The sequence below is a fragment of the Chiloscyllium plagiosum genome, unplaced genomic scaffold (genome assembly GCF_037043375.1).
Source record: "Chiloscyllium plagiosum isolate Xiang-an unplaced genomic scaffold, Cpla_swu_hap1 HiC_scaffold_10, whole genome shotgun sequence".
Classification (NCBI taxonomy): domain Eukaryota; kingdom Metazoa; phylum Chordata; class Chondrichthyes; order Orectolobiformes; family Hemiscylliidae; genus Chiloscyllium; species Chiloscyllium plagiosum.
The window spans coordinates 75,992,433-76,013,136 of NW_028270148.1; the positions used below are offsets into that span (position 1 = coordinate 75,992,433).

General features: G+C 42.3%; 1 protein-coding gene across 1 annotated transcript in view; it reads right to left on the reverse strand.

Annotated features, from left to right (window-relative positions):
• fndc1 (fibronectin type III domain containing 1) overlaps nt 1-20,704 on the reverse strand; it is a 373,864-nt gene that overhangs the window by 83,587 nt on the left and 269,573 nt on the right. Inside the window, exons 11-14 of the mRNA XM_043696167.2 lie at nt 16,097-16,206; nt 15,848-15,959; nt 11,964-12,365; nt 7,667-7,747 (exon numbers count right to left, since the gene is read on the reverse strand). Of these exons, the coding sequence (XP_043552102.2) occupies nt 7,667-7,747; nt 11,964-12,365; nt 15,848-15,959; nt 16,097-16,206 (705 nt within the window). The remainder of the gene's footprint in view (nt 1-7,666; nt 7,748-11,963; nt 12,366-15,847; nt 15,960-16,096; nt 16,207-20,704) is intronic.

Here is a 20,704-nt window from a genome sequence, read left to right on the forward strand (position 1 = left end):
AGTCAAACCAAAGTCACATGTCTCTGCCAGTTGTCTTAACCGAGTCAAAAATCCCAATATGGATTCTCCCAGTTCTCAAATTGCCAAGTAAAACTGATAGCATCTTAAAATTAGAGGTCATAATATTCCTTAACTAAATCCATCAATTCCTGAAAGATTTAAGGATCTTATGCCTCCGGAAAGTCAGGCTCTGAATAATTGAAAAAGCTTTGGGTCAGGAGAATTTCTCATTGCTTTTCATCTACCCCAATGTCATCTGCCCGGGGAAACTAATTAATTCTTTCCACATACTGGGTGCAGTCTTCATCTGCAGGGTCAAATGAATCAAGCTTCCCAAATAACAGCATGAGGCCAGAAATGCTTATCCCAACTCATAGACAACTGTTGCAGGTGAGTTTCTTCAAGAGTATGCTTTTCTCTTGTCACCAATGAAATAATTCCACAGAGGCTGGTATCCCATCACAAGTCACCCTTTATTTACATGTACCTTGACACTGATCCAGTTCCTTCAGAGCCAGCTCTCAGAGTGAACATGACATCTGACACTCCTGCTATTCTCTGTCAGCCATGACTCCCTAGTTGGACCAGAGAGTTGCGACAGAGAGATCTGAGTGTGCAAGGTTGTGCAATCAGTTTCTGGATTGTTGTCTGTAGTTAATAAGGTTTGAAATGGCAAGAGAACTTGGCCACATGGAATATTCTTCTTGAAATATGTGGGAAATGAGGGACACTTCTTGTATGCAGGCAATGTGTTGAGCTGCAGCTCCCAGTTTGGCACAAGGAATGCCTGAAGCTGTGGATGAACTGACAATGGTACATCAATGAGGCTGAGAATGTTGTGGATAGCATGTTTAGCGTGCTGCTCACACGCCTGTAAGGGCTATGCAGATAGAGAAAAGTTGGGTGACCACCCAGAAGACCACAAAGCTTGGGCAGGCAGCGCAGGAGTCTCCTGTGGCCATTCCCCTCCCAAACAAGTGCACTGTTGGAGGGTTGCCCTCTCTAGTAAAGCAGCAGCAGCAACCAGATCAGTAGTAGCCTCAGAGCAGTAGCGATATTAGACTCTAGAGTCAGGGGCACAGATTGGCATTTCTGTCGCTGCAGGCGAGTCTCCAACAGGCAATAGTGGAACAGATATGTGGTCAGATTATGGTGCCAAGATCAAGGATGTTTCTATGGGTGTAAGGCATGTGAGGAGTATGATAGGTAAGGCAGAAGAAGTTATAGTTTGGATTAATACATATAACTATGATGCTGTAGCTGTTACAGAGACTTGGTTGGGGGGGGCAAGACTGGCAGCATAATATTCTAGGATTTAGATGTTTCAGATGAGATAGAGGGGGATGTAAAAGAGACAGGGAGTTGTGTTACTGATCAGAAAGAATATCACAGCTATACCGAGGGAAGACATTTCAGAAGGTTCTTACAGTGAGTCTATGTGGATGGAGCTCAGGAATAGGAAGGGTGCAATCACTTCCATGGAATTTTAATACAGGCTTTCTGACAGCCAGCAGGCAATAGTGGAACAGATATGTGGTCAGATTATGGTAAATATGTAACAACAACAGGATGGTTATGGTGAGTGATTTTAACTTCCCCTCTGTTAACCAGGACACGCTTTGTGCTAAGAGCTTGAATGGGGGTGGGGAATGTGGAGGTTTGTTATGTGCTTCCAGGAAGACTTCTTGAAACAATCTGTAAATAGTCCAATGAGGAGGGCTCCATTCTGGATCTGGTATTGGGCAGCAAGCGCAGCCAGGTGATCCATGTCTCAGTGGGGAGTAGTTCAGGAACAGTGACCATAATTCTGTACATTCTTAATTACTTATGAATAAGGACAAATGTGGTCCTTAGGTGAAAGCATGAAGTTGGGGGAAGATTAACAACCACAATATTAGACAGGAACTGGGGAATATAGATTGTGGGGTGGTTGTCTCAGAATAAATTCCAGCCTCGGGTGACTGTCTGTGTGGAGTTTGCACATTCTCCCTGTATCTGCGTGGGTTTCCTCTGGGTGCTTTGGTTTCCTCCCACAGTCCAAAGATGTGCAGGTTATGTGAATTGGCTATGCTAAATTGCCCGTAGTGTTAGGTGCATTAGCCAGAGGGAAATAGGTCTGGGTAGGTTACTCTTCGGAGGGTCGGTGTGGATTGGTTGGGCCGAAAGTCTGTTTCCACTCTGTAGGGAATTTAATCTAATCAAAATTCACATCTGGCTGTGGGAATCTTTTAAAGGCCAATTGATTTGAATTCAGCACAAACATGAAGATGAAGGACAAGCCTGACAAGATTCAGGGACCTTGGAAACAGAGTAGTTGTGGGCTTGTGCAAAAAGAAAAAGGAGATATATATATAAGGTTTAGGAAACTGAAGACAGTCAGGGCTCTCAAAGAATACAAAGACAGCAGGGAAAAACTTGCACAATGAATTAGGAGGGCTAAAAGGGGTAATGAACTTCCTTTGGCAAAAGTAAATCATAAGGAATTTTACACTTAAAGAGCAAGGGGGTAGCTAGGGAAAGTTGAAACTTTATTGCTGGAACAGCACAGCAGGTCAGGCAGCATCCAGGGAACAGGAGATTCGACGTTTCGGGCACAGGCCCTTCTTCAGGAATGAGCAGAGAGTGTTCAGCAGGAGAAGATAAAAGGTAGGGAGGAGGGACTTGGAGGAGGGGCGTTGGAAATGTGATAGGTGGAAAGAGGTCAAGGTGAGGGTGATAGGTCGGAGTAGGATGGAGGCGGAGAGGTCAAGAAGAAGACTGCAGGTCAGGAAGGCGGTGCCGGGCTGGAGGGATCCGGCTGAGACAAGGTGGGGGGAGGGGGGATGAAGAAACTGGTGAAGTCCAAGTTCATCCCCTGCGGTTGGAGGGTTCCCAGTCGGAAGATAAGACGCTCCTCCTCCGACCGTCGGGTTGTTGTGGTTTGGCGGTGGATGAGTCCAATGACCTGCATATCCTCGGTGGAGTGGGAGGGGGAGTTGAAATGCTGTGCTACAGGTTGGTTGGGTTGGTTCGTCCGGGTGGCCCAGAGGTGCTCTCTGAATCGCTCTGCAAGTAGGCGAGGGAAAGGCAGGTAGAAAAATGGGGGAATTTATGGGTAGATCAAGAGGAAGTGGGCATGAGGTCCTTAACAAACACTTCGTATTGGTATTCTTAGAGGAGGAGGACATGGTAATGGTGAGTTTTGAGAGGGTGTGTTGATTTCTTAGGCATATCATTATAAAAATTGAGGTAGTGTTGAGTGTTTTCAAAAACATGAAGGTTAACAAGTCCCCAGGACCTGATGGGATCTAGCCCAGAATGCTGAGGGAGACAGGTGAGGACACTGTTGGGGTCTTGTTTGAAATTTTTGTATTCTCTTTGGTCACAGGAGAGGTCCCAGAGGACTGGAGAATAGCCAACGTTGTTCTGTTTTTTAAAAAGGCAATACGGATAATCTGAGGAATTACAGGCCAGTCAGCCTTATGCTTGTACTAGAGAAATTATTGGAGAACATTATTAATGATAGGAGTTACGTATTTGGTGAAAAATGGATTTATAAAATTCCATTGCCTTAACAAAAGGATGTTTAATAGAATCCCTACAGTATGGAAACAGGCCAGATGGCCCATCAAGTTCCCATTGACACTCTAAAGAGGCATCCCACCCTATCCCCATAACCCTTCATTCGCCATGGCTAGTCCACCTAGCCTGCACCTCCCTGGACACTATGGGCAATTTAGCATGGCCATCCACTTAATCTGCACATCTTTGGACTGTGGGAGGAAACCAGCGCACCCCGGAGGAAACCTACACAGCCAGAGGGAGAATGTGCAAACAGTCGTCCAAGAGTGGAATAGAACCTGGATATGTGGCGCTGTGAGGCAGCAGTGCTAACCACTGAGCCATTGTGCCACCCCTATGAAATGTGGACAATGCACATTGCCTGGACAACGAAGCAGCAGTGCAGCCCTGTTTCTGCCTGATATTAATCCAGGGACTTTTCATATGGCCATAGAAACACAGTGTGGCTACTGACCCACTGGAGATTCCATGTTGACCCTCATCAGAGATCACTTTGGAAGAAACAGATTACATTTTGTAAGAGAATTATGTTCTTTTCTCCAACTAATTTTTTGAATGAAGCCCCTGTCAGTATAAACAAGATTGGATGTTGAAAAATGCGAGCTGGTTAGATTCAACGGTTTCGACTGACCTATAATTTTGCATATTCCCTGACCATTTTGTTTTATACTTATAAAGTGTCTGGCTTGGATCCACTTCAAGTTTCAACATTTGAACTCATTAGCTTATCACTGTCTTGCAGCATATATTCCATGAAATATATTGAGGGCAAAATGTGATTCCTGTGAACATGAGCCTGATTTGGCCCTGCACAGCCTTAGATTACCTAAAAACATGTCACCAATACTGATTCTTTGAGATTTCAATTCCAATATGCTGTAAGTAAAACTTATTTGTTGACACATTAAGTGAGCTGACAGATCTTTTGGCAAGATAAACTACATCTGAAACACATCATTCCCTTCTGGTTGACACACATGTTTTTCTGTAGAGCTCGCACATTTTACTGTGTGCTAATTCCAAGAGAAGCAGAAAACATTCACACAAACCAGAAAACAGAAGGACTTGCGCAAATGAGAAGTGCCAGTTAGTTGACATTATAAGGGTGAATGGCAGCCACTAGTAAGTTCACAGAGATTTCATGACTGCTGACAACTAGCAGTTTTTCAGTTAGTCTATACAAACCATTCTAACGCAGTTGCACGTTATTTATTTGGTGTATGCCAACTTTGACTATTTGATACAGTATTAAAAGTAGTCTGAGAAAGTATTAAATTGATCAAAGAGACATTTCATCTTTCACCTTAAACATGGTAGAAACATGTTAGCTAAAACAGGAATAAGACGACAGATCAGATAAATGCATGGCTCGAGAAACGGTATACCAGGGAGGGGTGTAGATTCTTAAGGCATTGGGACCATTTCTGGGGAAGGTGGGATATGTACAAGCCTGACAGAGTGCACCTGGGCAGAGCTAGAACACATATCCTCGTGGAGGCTTTTGCTAGTTCTGTTGATGATGTTTTAAACTTGTATAGTGGGGGGTTGGGGACCAAGTGTAGGCTTAGTGGGTCAGATTCAGATCAGGAAATGGGAGGCAGAACATTAGTTAGTAATGTAGTCAGCAACTCAAAGACAAAAGTAATGAAGATTTAAAACCATTCAGGAAAGAAAATTGACAGCGCTGAGCTGCTTATGCTTCAATGCAAGGAATATTATAAACAACGCAGAAGAATTAATGGCATAGACAAGTACATGGCAGAAGAATGTCATTGCTATAATGGAAACCTGGCTAAAGGAGGGGCAAAATCAGCAGGTCAATATCCCTAGATATAGAGTTTTCAGACATGACACAGTGGGTGTCAAAAAGAGGGGTACAGTTGGTAAGTTGTTAAAAAAAATCACAGCTGTGAGAAGGAATGAAGCACTAAATGGGTTAACAAATGAGGCTTTATGGGTTGATCTTAGGAAAAAAAAAGAGGCAGTCAAGGTATTAGGAATATGCAATAGAACCCCAATAGTGGGAGGGAGATAGAAGAACACATAAGTAGACAGGTTTCTACCTGTAGGAATAAGAGGGCAAAAATAGTAGGCTACTTTAACGGGGTTTGAAACAATACAGGGAACGTTGAGGGTGAAAGATTCATGTTCTGTGTAGAGATGCACAGTCTGGAAACAGACCCTTTGATCTAACTCGTTCATGCCAACCATAATTTTATCCCATTTGCCAGAATTAGGTCCATATCCCTCTAAGCTTATTCATGTACCAATCCAGATGCCTTTTATATCCACAAACTTACTAACTATAGCTCTTATGCTCGCAACCAAATCATTTATATAAATGACGAAAAGTAGAGGCCCCAGCACCGATCGTTGTGGACTCCACCGGTCACAGGCCACCACCACCCTCTGTTTTCTACCATTGAGCCAATTCTGTATCTACCTTGTCGAACGCCTTACCGAAGTCCATATAGATCACATCTACCGCTCTGTCCTCATCAATCTTCTTTGTTACTTCTTCAAAAAACTTAATCAAGTTTGTGAGACATGATTTCCCACGCACAAAGCCATGTTGACTATCCCTAATCAGTTCTTGTCTTTCTAAATACATGTACATTCTGTCTGTCAGGATTCCCTCCAACAACTTGCTCACCACCAATGTCAGGCTCACTGGTCTATAGTTCCCTGGCTTGTCCTTACCTCCCTTCTTAAACAGTGGAACCATGTTAGCCAACCTCCAGTCTTCCGGCACCTCATCTGTGACTATTGATAATACATATTTCTCAGCAAGAGGCCCAGCAATCATTTCTATAGCTTCCCACAGAATTCTAGGGTACACCTGATCAGGTCGTGGGGATTTAACCACCTTTATACGTTTCAAGACATCCAGCACTTCCTATTCTGTAATATGAACATTTTTCAAGATGTCACTATCTATTTCCCTACGTTCTATATCTTCCATGTCCTTTTCCACAGTACATTCTGATACAAAATATTCATTTAGTACCTCCCCCAGTTTCTGTGGCTTCACACAAAGGCTGCCTTGCTGATCTTTGAGGGGCCCTATTCTTTCCCTAGTTACCCTTTTGTCCTTAATGTGTTTGTAAAAACCCTTTGGATTCTCCTTAATTTTATTTGCCAAAGCTATGTCCCCTTCTTGCCCTCCTGATTTCCCTCTTAAGTATACTCCTACTGCCTTTATACTCTAAGGATTCATTTGATCTATCCTCTCTATACCTTACATATGCTTCCTTCTTTTTGTAAAAGCCCAGGGAAACAAGCCAATCTGTTGATTTTGATTCAAAGTTGATTTAGTATTAGAAAACAAAATGTAATGGTCAGGCAGGAAAGTAGATGTAGTTCAACTTTGGTAAGTACGAGTTAATGCTTTTAGAAAGGTCAAACTATTAAAAGGAACATACAAAAAAAAACTGTGAGCGATAGATGAAATGACAGATCTTGGCATGCAAGTATACAATCTCTAAGGGTAGCAGTATAGGGAGACAAGCTTGTAAAGAAGACATATGGAATGCTCTCCTGCATTTGGCAGAGGTATAGAATACAAAAATAGGGATATAATTATGAAACTGTATAAGACACTGGTGAGGCCACAACTGGAATATTGAAAGTGTGGGCATAATTGCAATGGAAAGATTGCAAAGATGATTTACCAGAATATTGCCGAGGCTTGAGAATTGTGGTTATGAGGAGCAATTAGAAAGACTGGGATAGTTTTCCTTGGAACAGAGAAAGCTGCAGGGTGACATGATTGAGGCATATAAAATTGCGAGGGGTAGAGATAGAGTAGACAGGAGAACTCTGTTTCCCCTGATACCTTAAATATTTCATCCAAGTACCTGGATCTGCACCTTACGTGCTTGTAAGATGCAGGGCAATGGGCCATATGCAAGAAGATGGGATGAGAAAAGACACTGAGGTGGCTTTGGGTCAGCCTGGACAAGATGGGCAATTGACCCTCTTCTGTGCTCCATCATTTCTATGGTTCTGTGGTTTTGTTTCTATACCTCATAGACATTTATAAGAGAGTGTACAGAACATTAAACAATGCAGAGCAGAAAGAGAAGCAACCACAACCAGACAGTACCTTCTTTAATGTCTAAAGAATCCAATGAATCGCCTTCTGCGGGAATGGTTAGCAGATCCCAGTCCATTCCAGAAGCCTCTTCTATTGAAAAGCAAAATTGTATAAAATGAAAATGATATGCAATTGAGAATTTGAATTTCTGTAAATCAATGTAAAATATCACTTCCTACTGATGATAGGCAGCTTGATAATTATTATCACTGCTGTACAATGTTCTATTGCAATTCCTTTGGATATTATTTTAGTAATGATATTAACTAATCACAAGTAGCTAAATACCTTAATAATGGAAATGGATTTTCATTTAGATGCTGTCAGAATTTAGATTTAGGTCACTTTGTAAGTTTAATGTGAAGCTAAATTCAACTAAATACACAAAGAAAACTTGATTCATTTACTAGGTCATCTACATGAAAACAAATCATTTTTGGAAAAGATAATGAAAATTCTTGTAAAATTCTTCTGTGAGAAAGTATTTATCACTTAGAAAGGATATATTCTTTTTCAAATTAAAGCCAAATGCTGGAAATGTAAATCCTTGGGTAGTCTTTCTGGATGAAGACCCTTCATCAGCACTATATCATTAACTGTTTCTTTATTGATCTCAACTGATCCAATATTGACAGCACTTTCTGTTTTGAATCTAGCTTTATGCATTTGTGGTTTCCATATATCTATGTGTGCTTATTCAATCTTAAAAGGAAATTCAAATTTTGTTGGTTGTCAGTGGCTCTTATGAATCTAATGCATCTATCAATTTCCCCATCTAAATTCAACTTTCTCCCAATTAATTACCTCTGCAGACAGATAAGGAAACAATTACAATTCACATAGTTACTTAATTTTAATGATTGAAAGAGTTTTTGAGCAGAAATAATATGCTGCTTTCACACCATTTGAAAACTAATTTGTAACCAAAATTTTAAAAATACTATAAATTGACTTTTTATTCTGTGACATATTATTATCAGAGAAAGTGGCATTCATAGAGTGTGGTGGTCATGAAGTGCAATCTGTAGCTCTGGATTTGCCCTTGATTAATTTAATTGGAGAAGGAAACAGAGCAACTATTTCTCGACTGATGCTTGAATGTGTGAAGATTACTCAGCATTGGAAACACTGATTTTATAAGAACCAAATTAATTTTAAAACATCCTTTCAATTAAGGAGATGCTGCATGTTATGTTCCAACACCTTAATTTCAAGAACACGAAGAAACACACTGTTAAATGTTTTGTTGTTGAAGTATTTCTAATTGCAATGTGTTCTGATCAATTCCAATATTGCCAAGAGGGCATTTTGGTTTAAATAGTCTGCATTGAAAAGGTACAATCTACAACTAAAATTGCTGAATACAGTATATTATTTTTCCTAATTATTGTATAGTATGCTGGATTAATTTAGTACATCAGCCTTTAGCACAGTGTTACTAAAGCACATTTTTCTCCTCGTTAGGAAAGCTTTGCTACTATGGAAAAACAGAGACTTAAGTTCAACATTTCCACAATGCATCTAAGCAGAATAAAATGTACTTACACATTTTAACAACATAAGTTTTACTGATTGAATTATTAAAATGTTGCAAAAAGCAATTTCTGTCAATTATCTTCACGTAAGGTGATAAAATGGAGATGGATTTCTTAATTATGTTCAGGAGAATACTCTTAGCAAGCACCTATGGAGGTGATGTAGCTGGATCTGGTTTGAGGGAATTAAGTGCATCATGACCACTGTATCGTCAATTTTTCTCACTGAGAGTCAGTGTGAAAGAGGAAATAGTTTAGAGTGAGGGACGAATCAGGAGAGCACGACAGGAATGAAGGGAGCAACAGACCAGGACAGCATGACACAGATGGAGGGAACAATGGACTGGGAGAGCACAACAAAGGATGGAGGGAGCTAAGGACTGGGAGACCGCGGCAGATTGCAAGGAAGCGATGACCTGGGAGGGCTTGGCGGAGCAGCAGGATAGGGAAAGGAGGGAGAGGAGAGAGAGAGAGAGAGAGAGAGAGAGAGAGAGAGAGAGAGAGAGAGAGAGAGAGAGAGAGAGACAGGGAATGTGAGAGGGTACAATAGAGAGAGAGACAGGGAAAGAGAGAGAGGGGGAGTGAGAGCAGGGAGGGAGGGTGCGAAAGCGGGAGGGATGGTGAGGGGAATGGGGAAAGGGGGAACCTGGGATGAAGCCAGGGAGGGAGGGAGAGAGGGAGCGAGAGAGGGAGGGAAAGAGGGTGAGGGAGAAAGGTGGGAGGGAGAGGGTGGGAAGCAATAGTACTAAAGAGAGAGACTTAGGTAGATACAGTAAGAATTGGAGATAGAGAGCGAAGGATTGTGAGTGAGAGTGAGAGAGAAGATAAAAAAAGAGAGGATGAAAGAGGAAAATGTACGGTAGCGAGGGACTGAGAGATTGGAAGACTGAGAGCATGTAGGGGAATTGGGGGGTTGGGTATGATCAAAAGAGTAAGACTTGAGGTTGAGAAATGGAGACGATATAAGCAGAGAAAGGTAATAAAGAGAGGAAATAGAAGTTTGGATAAAAGATACAGGAAAATAGACTGTGCTGTAGTGAGAGAAATGCAGAGAGAGAGAATGAAATCCTCAGAAGAGACAGACAGAGAGACAGAGAGAGAGAGGGAAAGAGAGAACACAAGCAAGCCTTTGTGGGTTGTGTTGATGGGAGAGGAGGAAAACATAGAATTAGAAACATAGAAAATAGGTGCAGGAGTAGGTCATTTGGCCCTTTGAGCCTGAACCACAAAACAGAGAAATAGGAAGAGACGGATTGAGGGAGTGGTGGAGAGCCAGAGAGAATGGTGATTATGAGTAGAGACAGAAACCAGTGGTTGATGGAGAAATAGACTTACTAGGTGAAGGGGCAAAAGTAGATACAGTGGGTGTAGGTAGGAGAGAGAAGAGGATGCCTGTGGGTGGAAGAGACAGATTGTGAGAGGAAAGGGGAGTTGGGAGGGTGTGGAGAATGGGTGGGAGGGTTCATCAGGAGAGTTGGGGTGGTCAATAGGAAAGTGAAGAGAGGGATTTGTAGAGATGTCTAGTGAGTGTCAAAGGGCTAAAGGGGACTTCTGGGTTTTATTCCCAGCTGTTGGTTCAGTGATTCTAGGATTCTAGGAGTTGTCTTTACCAAAATGGCAGATTTTGCATTTCCATTGCAGAATATGCACTGACACACCAGTCTTTGGATTGCAATATTAGCCGTTTGTTTTAGGATTCTGAATGAGGTGAGACATAATAGAATTTCTATGGGCTTCTCACATCCCCACATCTAGTTAATGCTCCAAGACAGTTGAAGCAAGGGCCAGGATTGTGACTCTTCAACATTTCAGAATCCAGCACAAACAAAGGGCTCGGATAGGGCAGGGCTGAAGACAGCATGAATGGGAAGAGAGCACCTGTGCACTTTTAATGGTGGAGTAAGGGCAAGAAAAATTAGGGTGGGAGAAACAGAAAAAGTGAGGCTCAACAGGCAGCAACCATTTTAGGTAACTAATTGAGACAAAGGCACCTTGGATCCAAGAGGCTTTCTCTGTTCCACATAAAACTGTGACAACCATTTCTGCTTTGGTGGGGGCAGGGTACAGGATGATTGCAGCAATGATTAAATTTATGAGTGTCCCCAAACCAGCACCTCACTGGAATCCTACTAGTGAAGGACAATCAAAAGGTTTATAACCTGTTGGATAACTTTGCTGTTGCTGTTGATCACAGAGTTTTTAGGTCTTTTCATTTGTAACAGTCAACCTGACTGTTCGGTTGGTTCAATTCAGAATTTTAGTATTCTCATTAATCTCTGTATTACCCTTAAGTTAAAATTTGGTTTGCATCCAGAAGAACAAAACAAATTAGCTCTTTCTAAGCTTCACCTGAAATACAGTGATATCCTGGTTGAAGACAACATAGTTATGTCTTTGATCACCGATTCCAAAGTCAAGTTAAAGTACCAACATTTAATAACCAACAGTTTGTAGAGTGCAATTGACGGCTAAAATGGTGCCCTACCCCTGACTGTCACCATATTATTAAAATCCATATCACAGCAGTGAGCTGAGCATGATATAATCTGCCCCATACCTTCTTGTGTGATCTTTGCAGTTAAGTACTGACTCCAACGCGGCATACAGGATTTGTGAATTCTACACAATACTAAATCATGGGCACATATGTACATTGTCAGGACAAATCAGAGACAAATATCATAAAGTTTACTTAAATAACAATTTGTCAAATGCTCTTAATTTGGAAAATTGTATTTATAATGGTTAACGAAATGCCTAGTGGTTCTTACCTGTAGTCAAACTGTCAACAGTATCAGCAGAACCTAGAACAGGGTAACCAGCTTCGTTCAATCTTAGATAACTGGCTGTGGGATATGTAGGAATTACAGTAGTAGGTTTAGTTGTTAGTTCTGTTGTAGTTGGCTTTGGTGTAGTAGTTGGCTCCGGTGTGGTAGTTGGCTCCGGTGTGGTAGTTGGCTCCGGTGTGGTAGTTGTGGTTGTTGCAGCCGTGGTTTTAATTGTTGTGGTTGTAGGCGCAACTGTCGTTTTAAAGTGATGGATCAATCCAATGACGGGCTTTCCCCCGACTGACAAAACTGGCTTGCCTTTTGGGTCAACTAAAGGCTTACTGTCTCGTCCATGTCCAAACAAAGGTAAACCATCAGGACTCAGAATTGGAGTTCCTTTTTTATCTTTAAAATTGGACAGAAAAATGTTAGTCAGTTTAGAGCAAAGTCTTAAAATCCTTTTTTCTCATTTTTCCTCGAGTAGCTCCTGCACAGGTTGATTGAAAATATCTACCAAAATACTGAAGGACTTTTCTGCTATGGTGACAGTGTTTCGACCTCTGAGCCAGGAGACCTGGGCTCAAGTCACACCTGCTCCCAAGTGTCATCACATGTCTGCACAGGTTGATGAAACTAACTATCCAAACACTGAATGGGGGCTCTTTTGGGCAGTGGTAGTTTTCCTACCAAGAGCTAAGAGGGCAGGATTCATGACCCACCTGCTCCAGAGGTACGTAATAACATTTCTGAAAGGTCAATTAATAATATCTACTCAAGTACTGGATAAGGCTGTTGTGCAGTGGTAGTATCCACTACCCTGAGCCAGGAGGCTCAGATTTAAATCCTATCTTGCGATTGTGTTGTAACATATCTGACCAGGTTGATTAAAAAAGATCTACCCAACTACTGATCTGCTCTTGAAGTCACAATATTTATATGACTGATCCAGTTAAATTTCTGTTCAATTCTTACCCCTAGGATGTTGATTATGGATTATGGCACTGCTAGACTTCATGTGAGAGATGGTTAGATTTTCATAAATTGGAGATAACTTTTACCTAGCATTTGTATGAGTTTCTTTTGAGTGTTACTTGCTACTATCGTTCCAATCCTGAACATTATTCAGGATTTGCTGCATGAAGACAGAGGGTGCTTCATCATCTGAAGATTTGCAAATGATACTGAACAATAGCTAATCATCAGTGTATGTCCTTACTTCTCACCTTACTTTGGAACAAATGTTATTGATGAAGCAGTTAAGTTTAGGACATTAATGTGAGGCACTCCTGCAGAGATGACCTTGGCCTGAGATGGTTTACTTCCAATAACTACAACCAATTACTTTTGTGCTAGGTATGATTCCATCCAATGGAGATTCTCTACCCATTCCCCCACCTGAATCAATTCCCATTGATTGAATTTTATTAGGGTTTCTTGATGCCACACTCAGTCAAATGTTATCTTGATGTCCAAGATAATCATTCTCACCTCAACTGTGGAATTCAGTTTTTTTAATCATGTTGACCAAGACACTATTAAGGAAGTGAGGACTGCAGGTGCTGGAGACCAGAGTTTTGGGCATTCCTGAAGAAAGGCTTATGCCCGAAATGTTGATTCTCCTGCTTCTCGGATGCTGCCTGACCTACTGCGCTTTTCCAGCACCACACTTTTCAACTCAAGACACTATTGAGGCATGGAGTAAGTCTATGATATTGGCAAAACCAAATTCAGCAACAGCAAGCAGATTAGTTTGAGCTAGCGTTAATTGGTAATGTTTGATGACACCTTCCATCACACTGACTGATAATGGTCTGATGATGCAGTAATTGGTGGATGGATTGGCTATGCTTTCAGCAGACAGGACATACTAAAAGACGGCTAAACACCAAGGGCCTGTCTGCACTGAAATTTAAGAAAATGAAATGGGTCTTATTTGAAACATAGAAGATCCTGAGGGAGTGCTGAATGTTTTCCCTTGTAAGGTTGACTGGAATTAGGAGCAGAACAAAAATTAAGCATCTCCCAATTAAAATTGAGGTGTGGAGAAATGTTTCTCTGGGGCTGTTAGTCTGTGGATTTTGTTCTGCAGAGATCAGTAGAAGCTGCATCTTTGAATATGTTCAGAGTTGAGTTGATACAATTTTGTTGAAGAAAGGAATCAAAGGTTACGTGAGGCAGTCAGGAAAGAGAACTCAGTTATAATCTTATTAAATGGTGGAATAGGCTTGAGAAGCTAAATGGCTAACTCTGACTTCACCTATTAACTTGCTATTGTCTATATCAATGATCTTTTCAGCCACGCAATCATCTGCCTTTTTCAGCGTTTCCTTGCATATAGTACTAAGAGTAATCCAGAGATTACTACATTGAAGGTTACTAGTTTTCTACTAAGCACCTAATTCTGATTACAGCATTACATCCCCTTCTTCCTGAAATCATTGATATCACAACCTCAGGCCGTTCAACCCCTCCCAACTGAATGTCCTGCAGCTGTCCTGAGATATTCTGGACCCTGGCACCAGAGACACAACATTCCATCCAGGAGCTACCTTGACAGTCGCAGAAATGCCTGATTGTTCCCCAAACTAGTAAATCCCCTATCACTTTTTCCTCACTCCTGTACAGCTGACCTACTTGTGATGCCACAAATCTGGCCCCGAGTGCACTCACCTGAAGAATCTGTGCCCTCATCAATTTCCAGAATGGAAAACTGATTTGTCAACTGGATTGAACTGCCTGGCAGTCACTGATTCCATTCCTCCCTCCAGGCTCTTAAACTGCACTGCAACCACTCTTGGCATCCATGTAACTCTCAGCCATGCAGATGTGCCACAAAACCACTAGACATCATTCAAGCTCTAAAACTTGGGGCTCAAGCTTCTGCAGTGCAATGCATTTCCTGCACATACAGTCATTGGTGACTCTGGTACGATCCCCGACTTCCTACATATTACAGGCCACACATTCCACTCGAATGGCTTGTGCTGTCATATCTTAAATCTTTCTTAGTCTGAAACTTACTTCCATTCTGCTAACTTTACTCTACTTCCCTTACACTACTTTGCTTACTTACATTTCAAATCCAGTGCCGAATCTGATGCAGAATAGTTTTCCAATTTCTTGTACAGGTTTGGTACAATGGAATGGCTTGATCGATCATTTCAGAGGGTAGTTAAGAGCTAACCACATTGCTGTAGATCAAGAGGCACATATAGACTAGCTGATTTAGAACACAGAACATAGAACAGTACAGCAAAGAACAGGCCCTTCAGCCCACGATGTTGTGCCGACCATTGATCCTCATGTAAGGTAAACCTAATGTATGAACCCTCAAATTTTTGAGACCATATGCATGTCCAGCAGTCTCTTAAATATCCCCAATGACCTCGCTTCCACAACTGTTGCTGGCAATGCATTCCATGCTCTCTCAACTCTCTGCGAAGGTTATTTCCCCAAATGTTGTTAATGAAGCAGATTTTTAATGAAGCAGGTTTTTAATGTGAAATCAGTAACTTTATGGTTGCCATCATTGAAACTAGATTTTATTCTTAATTTTATTTAATTCATTCAATTAATCAATTCAACTTAAATTTCCCTAGCTGCTGTAGCAGGATTTAAATTTATGTCTCAGAAGGATTAATCGTAGTCTCTGGCTTATGAGTCACATTCCCAATGCTAAGTATCATATTGTAACCAGAACAGTGTATAATAAACAATTGACAATATAGAAATATCAAATACTTTAACTGCACAGGAAAATTCATAGGCAACCATTTTGTTTTGAGTGTCATGTAAAGAAATCTATTCAGTATCCAATGTTGATAAAGTAGTACTTTTCTTTCTGCAACCAAATGTATCTTAAAAGATTTGACTAGAATCGTACAAACCTAGTATTGTATGTCCATCTGCTCCCAGTTGTATTGGGAGGGGTTTTCCATCTGTATCCTGGAGGATTTGTCCTTCAGGGTTCATCAATACTCCTCGATCAAAATCTACAATCTTTTTGAAGATAGAAGCTCGTAAGTCACAGAAGCAACCCTCATCCAATGAGCAGATTAAAATGCTTTTTAAAAGTGATTTGATTTTGACATTGCATTTGATATTTTCATAATCCAGTTGTACAAAGAATACTTTACCCATTTAGTGTCTTGAGGTCCAGTGATGACCCTACGCCCAGTTGCCTTGTCATTACTATCTCTGCTGGGAGAAACCTTGCTCCCTGTTAAATTTGGTCTCCCAGACTTCCCTGCAATTTGATACAATATTTCAATCTGTAAATGAGTGATATCCATTTAAAATCTGTATTTAGACCTTGTTTAAAGTTTCTTAATAGTTAATTGAATTATTTTTAATCTTATATAAAATGTAAAATACATCTTGTTTATTTAACTGAACCTAATTTTACATGTTTTGAGAATATAGCAGATAGTGTTTGAAAATGTCCACCATTCCCAGCTTTACTTGAATTGTGGTGACAATTCAGTTTCTGAGGTAATTCTGCACATAAAAATAGAAACATAGGAAGAGTATTGGGCCTTTCAGTTCTTTGAAAAAACCAATTGGGTCATGATTGATCTGTAGCATTACTCCATCTACAATATTTAGTTCTCTAACCCTCAATTTATTTGCCCAAGAAAACATCATCAATCTCAGTTTTGAAACCCACAACTCGTCTGTTTTGGACGAAGACTACCTTTAGCATGAAAATCTATCAGATATTACCCCTGATCAACCAAACTCTATAGAAGATAAAATAATTCTCCAATTTTTCCATCTCCTTTGTATCTGTTCTGATGAAGTCACTTTTCAAATGGGGTCCTCGAAAACGTCTACCTTTCTCCACAATTGAGGATTTCCCACCACTGTGGTTTAGAGCGGCCTCAGATACATCCGACCCATTTCCTGCATTTCTAACCTCACCCCCTCTCTTCCCTCCCACAACACCGAAAGGTTCCCCTATTTCTCACTTTCAACCCCACTAGCATCCACATCCAAAGGATCATAAACCGCCATTTTACCCACCTCAAGCAGGATCCTGGACAAATACCCTCCTCTCTTCCTTTGTCAGCACTTTGCAGGGACCATTCTCTCTGGAAAATTCAGGTCCACTCTCAATCACTCTCCATATCCCCACTGCAATTCCCAGTTGCAGAAGATGCAACGATTGCCTGTTTACCTCCTCCCAGCTCACTATCCAAAGTTCCATACCCACCTGCCAGGTGAAGTGATTTACCTGCACTTCATTTAATCTAGGCAAAAGTGAGGACTGCAGATGCTGGACATTAAAGTCAAGAGAGTAGTACTGGAAAAGTACAGTAGGCCAGGCAGCATCCGAGGAGCAGGAAACGTTTCGGGCAAAAGCCTTTAATCAGGAATGAGGCTGAGACCCTAGGGGATGGAGAGATAAATGGGAGGGGGGTGGGGCTGGGGGAAAGTAGCTGAGAGTGCAATAGGTGGATGGAGGTGAGGGTAAATGTGATCAATTGTAGGGGAGGGTGGTGCAGATAGGTGGGAAGGAAGATGGAAGATGGGACGGGTCATGAGGACAGTGCTGAGTTGGAGGGCTGGATCTGGGATAAGGTGGGGGGAGAGGAAATGAGGAAACTTGTAAAATCCACACTGATGCCATGAGATTGGAGGGTCCCGAGGTGCAAGATGAGGCATTCTTCCTCCATGCGTCGGTTAGTTAAGAAGTGTCAATGGAGGAAACCAAGAACCTGCATGTCCTTGGCGGAGTAGGAGGGGGAGTTGAAATGTTCAGCCACGGGGTGGTGGAGTTGGTTGGTGCGGGTGTCACGGAGATGTTCTCTGAAGCGCTCTGTGACAAGGCGTCCAGTCTCCCCAGTGTTGAGGAGACCGCATCAGAAGCAACAGGTTACAGTAAATGACATGTGTGGAAGTGCAGATAAAACTTTGATGGATGTGGAGGGCTCCTTTGGGGCCATGGATGGAAGTGAGGGGGGAGGTGTAGGCGTAGGTTTTGTAATTCCTGTGGTGGTAGGGGAAGGTGCCTGGAGGGGAGGGTGGGTTGTTGGAGGGCGTGGAGCTGGTAAGGGAGACGCGGAGGGAATGGTCTTTGTGGAAAGCAGATAGGGGTGGGGAAGGAAATATATCTCTGGTGGTAGGGTCCGTTTGTAGGTGGTGAAAATGGCGGAGGATGATGTGATGTGGTGGGGTGGAAGGTGAGGACCAGGGAGTTCTGTTCTTGTTACGGTTGGAGGGGTGGGGTTCGAGGGTAGAGGTGTGGGAAGTGGCTGAGATGCGTTGGAGGGCATCATCAACCATGTGGGAAAGGGAAATTGCAGTCTTTAAAGAAGAAGGCCTATCCGGTGTGTTCTGTCATGGAACTGATCCTCCCCCTGGGAACATGCTGGGGCCCATGCGGGTGCCATGGCTACCACTTTCGTCTGGAGGAAGTGGGAGGATTTGAAGGAGAAATTGTTGAGAGTGAGGGCCAGTTCAGCCAAACGAATAAGAGTGTAGTGGAAAGGTACTGGTGGGGACATCCGGAGAAGAAGAAACAGAGGGCTGGGAGGCCCTGGTCAAGGCGGATGCAGCAGAGACAAAGGAATTGGGAATAAGGGATAGCATTTTTGCATAGGACAGGGTGGGAGGAGGTGTAATCCAGGTAGCTGTGGGAGTCGGCGGGTTTGTGGAAAATGTTACTGTTGAGTCATTCTCCGTCCATGGAGATGGAGAGGTCCAGGAAGGGGAGGGAGGTGTCGGAGATGGTCCAAATGAACTTAAGGTTGGGGTAGAATATGTTGGTGAAGTCGATGAACTGTTCAACTTGCTCATGGGAGCAAGAGGTGGCTCCGATGCAGTTATCAATGTACCAGAGGAAAAGATGGGGAGTGGTGCTGGTATAACTGTGGAAGATGGACTGTTCCACGTCACCAACAAAATGACAGGCATTGCTGAGGCCCATGCGGATGCCATGGCTACCACTTTTGTCTGGAGGAAGTGGGAGGATTTGAAGGAGAAATTGTTGAGAGTGAGGGCCAGTTCAGCCAAACGAATAAAAGTGTAGTGGAAGGATACTGGTGGGGACATCCAGAGAAGAAGAAACAGAGGGCTGGGAGGCCCTGGTCAAGGCGGATGGAGGTGTAGAGGGACTGGATATCCATGGTGAAGATGAGGCGATGGAGGCCAGGGAAACAGAAGTCTTGGAGGAGGTGGAGGGTGTGGGTGGTGTCCTGAATGTACGTGGGGAATTCCTGGATTGGGGGCGGGGATAGGACAGTATTGAGGTCAGTGGAGATGAATTTGATGGGGCAGGAGCAGGCTGAGACGATAGGCGAGCCGGGGTAGTCAGGCTTGTGGATCTTGGCTAGGAGGTAGAACCAAGCGGTGCGGGGTTCCCGAAATATGAGGTTGGAAGCTGTGGGTGGGAGATCCCCTGAGGTAATGAGGCTGTATGTGGTCTGGGAGATGATGGTTTGGTGATAGGAGGTGAGGTCATGGTTGAGGGGGTGGTAGGAGGAGGTGTCTTCAATTTGGCGCATGGCTTCAGCAGTGTAAAGGCCAGTATGCCAAACTACCCTTTGTCCGTTCACTTAATCTAGTCTACTGTATTCACTGCTCACAATATGCTCTCCTCCACATATGGGAGTCGAAAAAACTACTAGGTGACCACTTTGTGGAGAAGCCTACATTATCTGTAATTAACAAAATAGAAATAGCAAGATCATGTGAGATACAAAGATTAAGGTGACAGCCATGTGTAAAGGTTAGGGAATTTAACAAAGGAAACAATGAATTCAGGGAGAGAGATAATATGTTATGTCCACAAAGACAATCCCAAGCTTCCAGTTGCCTGCTACTTCAAACCACCATGTTTCCTGGCCAATATTACTGTCTTGAATCTGTTGTAATGCCCCAACGAGGCTCAGCACAAGGTGGAGGTACAGCATCTCATTTTCCACTTGGGGTGCCTGAAACTTTAACTTTCAATAATTTTAGAATCTGACCACTTTTTCTATGTCTTTTACCCAGCCCACACCCTCTCACGACATGTGTTGCTTTCAGCATGACCAATCTGTTTTCACTTCGTGATTAGCTTCTCTTTCCCGGGCATACTAACATCCATTCCTTTGTCTGCCTAACTGTTATTGTGTCTCCCTGGACTTCATTACTACCTATCCACTCACTCCTTTCTCTTCTCTTCCTTTAACTCTGCTTTCAGTCCACAAATGCTGCCAGACCTGAGCTTCTCCAGCAATTAACTTTTGTTCCTGTTTTTAAGATTTTGACGTTTCCCACTAATAGTTCACCACTATCTACTGCATTAAACACTTCAATCAGATTCTTTAATCCTCAATATTCATGGTTTGGAGTCTATTCTTGGGAATAGTCCATAGAGCTGTTGCATGTAAACCTTTTTTGCTCATACCTCAGGGCATGCAGGGTATATACAGCTCAGTACCAAGACTTATGCCTATAGTTGGTATCATAATGGCAAGCATGGGTAGCCTGGATCTTGTACCAACTAACATCATTGGGATGAGTTTTAGTTGTGTCACTTCAACAATGACCTTCACTTTCTGAGCTTAAATAATTGCTTATAATTTATGAGCTTCCCTTCCTGTGTCTATTTATGTCATTCCCTGATCTGCTAAATTCTTGTTAAATTCTTCAATTACAATTGATTGATTGATAATTTTACAGAAAAGTTTTTTAACACGCAGATTAACTATACAATTTGAAGAAGAAATAAAAGAGTGGAGACAAAAATCCCAATAAAG